General features: G+C 67.9%; 1 protein-coding gene across 1 annotated transcript in view; it reads right to left on the bottom strand.

The window, feature by feature from the left end:
- The window catches only part of LOC309685767 (filamin-C-like), a gene marked incomplete at both ends in the record, with an annotated part of 69,244 nt that extends 63,589 nt beyond the window's left edge, over positions 1 to 5,655 (bottom strand). Inside the window, 5 exons of the mRNA XM_082501492.1 lie at positions 554 to 631; positions 752 to 870; positions 3,019 to 3,169; positions 3,944 to 4,041; positions 5,265 to 5,655. Of these exons, the coding sequence (XP_082357618.1) occupies positions 554 to 631; positions 752 to 870; positions 3,019 to 3,169; positions 3,944 to 4,041; positions 5,265 to 5,655 (837 nt within the window). The remainder of the gene's footprint in view (positions 1 to 553; positions 632 to 751; positions 871 to 3,018; positions 3,170 to 3,943; positions 4,042 to 5,264) is intronic.
- Between the last annotated feature and the right edge of the window lie 345 nt (positions 5,656 to 6,000).

A 6,000-nucleotide genomic window follows, 5' to 3' on the forward strand; every position in this document is an offset into this window, starting at 1 on the left:
TGGCCAGGCCACCATGAGGACGTAGCCTAAGTGCCACTGTGGCCAGGCCACTATGAGAACACGGCCCCAGTGCCACCAGGCCATGCCATGGCCAGGCCACCATGAGAACATGGCCCCAGAGCCACCAGGTCATGCCATGGCTGTGCCACCAGGAGGATGTGGCCTCAGATCCATGAGGCCATGCCATGGCCAGGCCACCATGAGAATATAGCACCAGAGCCACCAGACAATGCCATGGCCATGCCAACTCCTCAACGTCCCCTGGCCGAATCACGGCAAGGACATGACCCCAGTGTCACCATGCCACGCCATGGCCATGCCACCATGAGGACATGACCCCAGTGCCACCAGGCCATGCCATGGCCATGCCAACTCCTCAACGTCCCCTGGCCGAATCACGGCAAGGACGTGACCCCAGTGCCACCAGGCCATGCCATGGCCTCACCACTAGGGGGTGGTCCACCACAAGGGACACTAAGTGGGACCCCCCCTGTGCCGAGCACACCCCCTCTTCCTCCCCACATGCCGGGTGGGGGGTGCTGTGGGTGCTCACCTTGTGCAGCCCCCCAACCTTGGGCACGTAGGTGACACTGTACGTCCGCTTCTTGTCATTGTTGGGGACCACCTTAGCCTGGAGAGGAGAACCCCAACGTAAGAGGTGGGGAGTGACCCAGAACCGGAGAGATGGGGACCCCCACCCCATGGGGAAGGGAAGGGGGGGGGGGTACTGGGTGTCCCCCACCCCACCTACCTCCTCGGTGTGGCCCTCGGGGTCCTCCACGTAGACCAGGACCTCGCCCACCCCCGCCTCCAGGGTCTCCACCGTGAACTGCGCCGGCTTCAGCACCACGTTCCCCTGCGGCTCGATGCCTACGGGACCCCCCCGGGGGTCAGGGTGCCCACCCACACCCCCGCCGCTGGGCACCCACCCCCCGGTGGTCCCTGGGACCTCCTCAGCCCCCACCACTTGGGACCTCCAAGGTGGCCTTCGGAGGTGGCAGAAGGTTCTTGGGCGCCTCCAGGGATGGAGAGGACGTGGTGGGTCCAAGGGGCATGGGTGGCACCTTGGGGGGGCACGGGGGGGACCCTGGGGGGCCAAGGGGGTCCTTGGCCGTGGAGGGGGGACCCCAGGTTGGAAAGGGGTCCCTGGGCTCGGAGGGGACTGGTGGGTCACCTTCAGGCTCTGACATCCCGTGTCCCCCCCACGGCACCCATGTCCCCTGCCCTGTGCCCTCCCCAGGCCACCCCGGGTCAGGACGTCCCCCCATGGCACCCCAGGCCACCCCCAGCCGTGGTGTACCCCCATGGCACCCCAGGCCACCCCCGGCCATGGTGGCCCCCATGACACCTGTGCCCGCCTTGTGCCTGACCATGGCATTCCCCCATGTACCCCCACGTCACCTCCGGCCGTGGTGTCCCCCATGTCACCCCATGTCACCCCAGGCCACCCCTGGCCATGGTGTCCCTGTGTCCACCTATGCCATCTCCTCATGGCATGCCAGGCCATGGTGTCCCCCTCGTCCCTTCACACCTCCCCCGGCCATGGTGCCCCCATGGCACACATGCCACCTCCAGCCATGGTGTCCCCCACGTCCCCCCATGCCGCCCCCTGCCATGGTGTCCCCCATCTCCCCCCATGCCACCTCCAGCCATGGTGTCCCCCATGGCACCTCCTCATGCCAACTCTGGCCTTGGCGTCCCCCACGTCCCCCCACACCACCCCAGGCTGTGGTGTCCCCCATGGCACACATGCCACCTCCAGCCATGGTGTCCCCAGTGTCCCCCCACACCACCTCTAGCCATGGTGTCCCCTATGTCCCCTCATGCCACCCTTGGCCATGGTGTCCCCCATGTCACCCCACGCCACCCCCGGCCATGGTGTCCCCCATGGCACCCATGCCACCTCCTTGTGCCACCTTCAGCCACGGTGTCCCCCATGGCACTCCAGGCTGTGGTGTCCCCCATGTCCCCCCACACCACCCCTGGTCATGGTGTCCGTCATGGCACCCCACGCCACCCCCGGCCATGGTGTCCCCCGTGCCACCCATGCCACCTCCTCGTGCCACCTTCAGCCACGGTGTCCCCCATGTCCCCCCACGCCACCCCCGGCCATGGTGTCCCCCATGGCACCCATGCCACCTCCTCATGCCACCTTCAGCCATGGTGTCCCCCATGTCACCCCACACCACCCCCGGCCGTGGTGTCCCCCATGTCACCCCACACCACCCCTGGCCATGGTGTCCCCCATGGCACCCATGCCACCTCCTTGTGCCACCTTCAGCCATGGTGTCCCCCATGTCACCCCACACCACCCCCAGCCATGGTGTCCCCTGTGGCACACATGCCACCTCCTTGTGCCACCTTCAGCCACGGTGTCCCCCATGGCACTCCAGGCTGTGGTGTCCGCCATGTCCCCCCACACCACCCCTGGTCATGGTGTCCCTCATGGCACCCCACGCCACCCCCGGCCATGGTGTCCCCCATGTCACCCATGCCACCTCCTCGTGCCACCTTCAGCCACGGTGTCCCTCATGTCCCCCCACACCACCCCTGGTCATGGTGTCCCCCATGTCACCCATGCCACCTCCTCATGCCACCTTCAGCCACGGTGTCCCCCATGTCACCCCACGCCACCCCCGGCCATGGTGTCCCCCATGGCACCCATGCCACCTCCTTGTGCCACCCATGCCACCTCCTTGTGCCACCTTCAGCCACGGTATCCCCCATGGCACTCCAGGCTGTGGTGTCCCCCATGTCACCCCACACCACCCCCAGCCATGGTGTCCCCCATGTCCCCCCACACCACCCCTGGTCATGGTGTCCCCCATGGCACCCCACGCCACCCCCGGCCATGGTGTCCCCCGTGCCACCCATGCCACCTCCTCGTGCCACCTTCAGCCATGGTGTCCCCCATGTCCCCCCACACCACCCCCAGCCATGGTGTCCCCCGTGGCACCCATGCCACCTCCTCGTGCCACCCCCGGCCATGGTGTCCCCCACGTCCCCGGGGTGCCCTACCGGGCCCGTAGGCGCGGGCGCGGGTGGGCTGCGGTGGCCGCGCGCGCAGTGGTGCCCCCGGTTTGAGCTTGGCCTTGGGGAACTGGGAGAGGTACGTCATCACCGAGTGCTCGTCCACGTTGGGGTCCACGATCTCCTCGGGGGCGATCACCTGCGGGGGGGGGGGGACGGGGACACCCCCCGACGGCCGTCAGCCCCTCCAGTGACGCCCCCACCCAGTGCTCTCCCCAGTGCTCCCAGTACAACCCAGTATCCCCCCCCCGCCAGTGCTCCCAGTGCCCCCCAGTGCTCCCCTAGTGCTCCCCAGTTCCCCCCCCTGCTCCCAGTGCCCTCCCCAGTGCTCCCAGTGCACCCCACTGACCCCCCAAGCGCTCCCAGTGCCTCCCAGTGCTCTCCCATTGCCTGTCCCCGCACTCCCCTCCCAGTTCCTCCTCCCAGTGCTCTCCCAGTGCTCCCAGTACACCCCACTGCCCTCCCAGTGCTCCCAGTGCACCCCACTGCCCCCCCAAGCGCTCCCAGTGCCTCCCAGTGCCCTCCCATTGCCCGTCCCCACACTCCCCTCCCAGTTCCTCCTCCCCAGTTCCCCCCACCCCCCCTCCCAGTGCTCTCCCAGTGCTCCCAGTACACCCCACTGCCCCCCTCCAAGCGCTCCCAGTGCCTCCCAGTGCCCTCCCATTGCCCATCCATGCGCTCCCCTCCCAGTTCCCCCTCCCCAGTTCCTCCCATCCCCCCTCCCAGTGCCCTCCCAGTGCTCCCAGTACACCCCACTGCCCCCCAAGTGCTCCCAGTACACCCCACTGCCCCCCCAAGCGCTCCCAGTGCCCCCCTGTGCCCTCCCATTGCCCCCTCCCGCACTCCCCTCCCAGTTCCCCCCTCCCCAGTTCCCCCCCCCCCCCTCCCAGTGCCCTCCCAGTGCTCCCAGTACCTGGGGGACGCCCAGCCAGTCGTCCGCCTGCTGCATGGCCTCCCGGGCGTTCTGCACGGGCTGGTTGGGGTCCCAGCTCTCCCAGTCCGGGCACAGACCTGACACGGAGGGGGGTGGGGGGGGGGTGGTCAGCCCCCCCTTCCCACCCCCCCCCTTCCTTTCCACCCCCACTGCCTCCCAGTGCCCTCCCAGCATCCCCCCAGTGCCCCCCCCAGCATCCCCCAGCACCTTCCCAGGGGTCCCATTGCCCCCCGCCCACTCCCCTGACCCCCCCCCCATGCCCCCCACCCCCCAACTGGGGGTGCTATTGACCCTATACCTCATACCCCCCCTACCAGGTCACCCCCCCCCCCATATCCCCATATCCCCTTCCCCACTGGTCCCATCACCCCCCAGTATCTCACTGGGGGCACAGTTGTCCCCCCCCATATCCCCATATCCCCATATCCCCTTCCCCACTGGTCCCATCACCCCCCAATATCTCACCGGGGGCGCAGTTGTCCCCCCCCCCCCCATATCCCCATATCCCCTTCCCCACTGGTCCCATCCCCCCCCAGTATCTCACTGGGGGCGCAGTTGTCCCCCCCATATCCCCATATCCCCTTCCCCACTGGTCCCATCCCCCCCCAGTATCTCACTGGGGGCGCAGTTGTCCCCCCCCATATCCCCATATCCCCTTCCCCAGTGGGCCCATCACCCCCCCAGTATCTCACTGGGGGCGCAGTTGTCCCCCCCCATATCCCCATATCCCCATATCCCCTTCCCCACTGGTCCCATTGCCCCCCAGTATCTCACTGGGGGCGCAGTTGTCCCCCCCATATCCCCTTCCCCACTGGTCCCATCACCCCCCAGTATCTCACTGGGGGCGCAGTTGTCCCCCCCCATATCCCCATATCCCCTTCCCCACTGGTCCCATCACCCACCCCAGTATCTCACTGGGGGCTCAGTTGTCCCCCCCCCATATCCCCATATCCCCATATCCCCTTCCCCACTGGTCCCATCACCCCCCCAGTATCTCACTGGGGGTGCAGTTGTCCCCCCCATATCCCCTTCCCCACTGGTCCCATCACCCCCCAGTATCTCACTGGGGTGCAGTTGTCCCCCCCCATATCCCCATATCCCCTTCCCCACTGGTCCCATCGCCCCCCCAGTATCTCACTGGGGGCGCAGTTGTCCCCCCCCATATCCCCATATCCCCATATCCCCTTCCCCAGTGGGCCCATCACCCCCCCCAGTTTCTCACCGGGGGTGCAGTTGTCCCCCCCCCCCATCCCCATATCCCCTTCCCCACTGGTCCCCATCACCCCCCCCAGTATCTCACCGGGGGCGCAGTTGTCCACCAGTGCTCCCAGTGCCTTGCCGTCCTGCCAGTCGCGGTGGAAGTTGGTGATGGGCAACTGGGGCACCTTGTTCTGGATCCAGCCCAGCAGGCGCTGCTTGGGGGTCTGCCGGCGGGCCTCCTCCTCCTCCTCCTCCTCCCACACGGGCATGGAGATGGAGTAGTGCAGGATGAGGGTCCAGATCAGCCCCAGGATCAGCTTCAGGTTCCCGTCCACGATGGCTTTGCTGTCTGGGGATGGGACGGGATGGGACGGGACGGGACGGGGGGTCACCAGGGTGGGCACCGAGGGGTGGCCCGGCCGCCGCGGCGCCGCGATGGGGGTGAGGCCGAAGGACGGGTCCTTGTCCCCATGGCACCACCCTGGGGGCATCCCAACACCCCACAGCATGGGTGGGGGTCCCCAAGAGCCCACCACTGGGATGGGAACACCCCAACAGACCAGGGCGTGGGTGGGGGTCCCCAAGACCCCACCGCTGGGATGGGGACACAACGAGACCCCAGGACATGGGTGGGGGTCCCCAAGACCTACACAGTCCCTGCCCCCGTGGCACCACCCTGGGGGCATCCCAACACCCCACAGCATGGGTGGGGGTCCCCAAGAGCCCACCGCTGGGATGGGGACACCCCAAGACCCCAGGGCGTGGGTGGGGGTCCCCAAGACCTACACAGTCCCTGCCCCCGTGGCACCACCCTGGGGACACCCCAACAGACCAGG

This window comes from Vanellus vanellus (assembly GCF_965231255.1).
Source record: "Vanellus vanellus genome assembly, contig: HAP1_SCAFFOLD_904, whole genome shotgun sequence".
Taxonomy (NCBI): Eukaryota; Metazoa; Chordata; class Aves; order Charadriiformes; family Charadriidae; genus Vanellus; species Vanellus vanellus.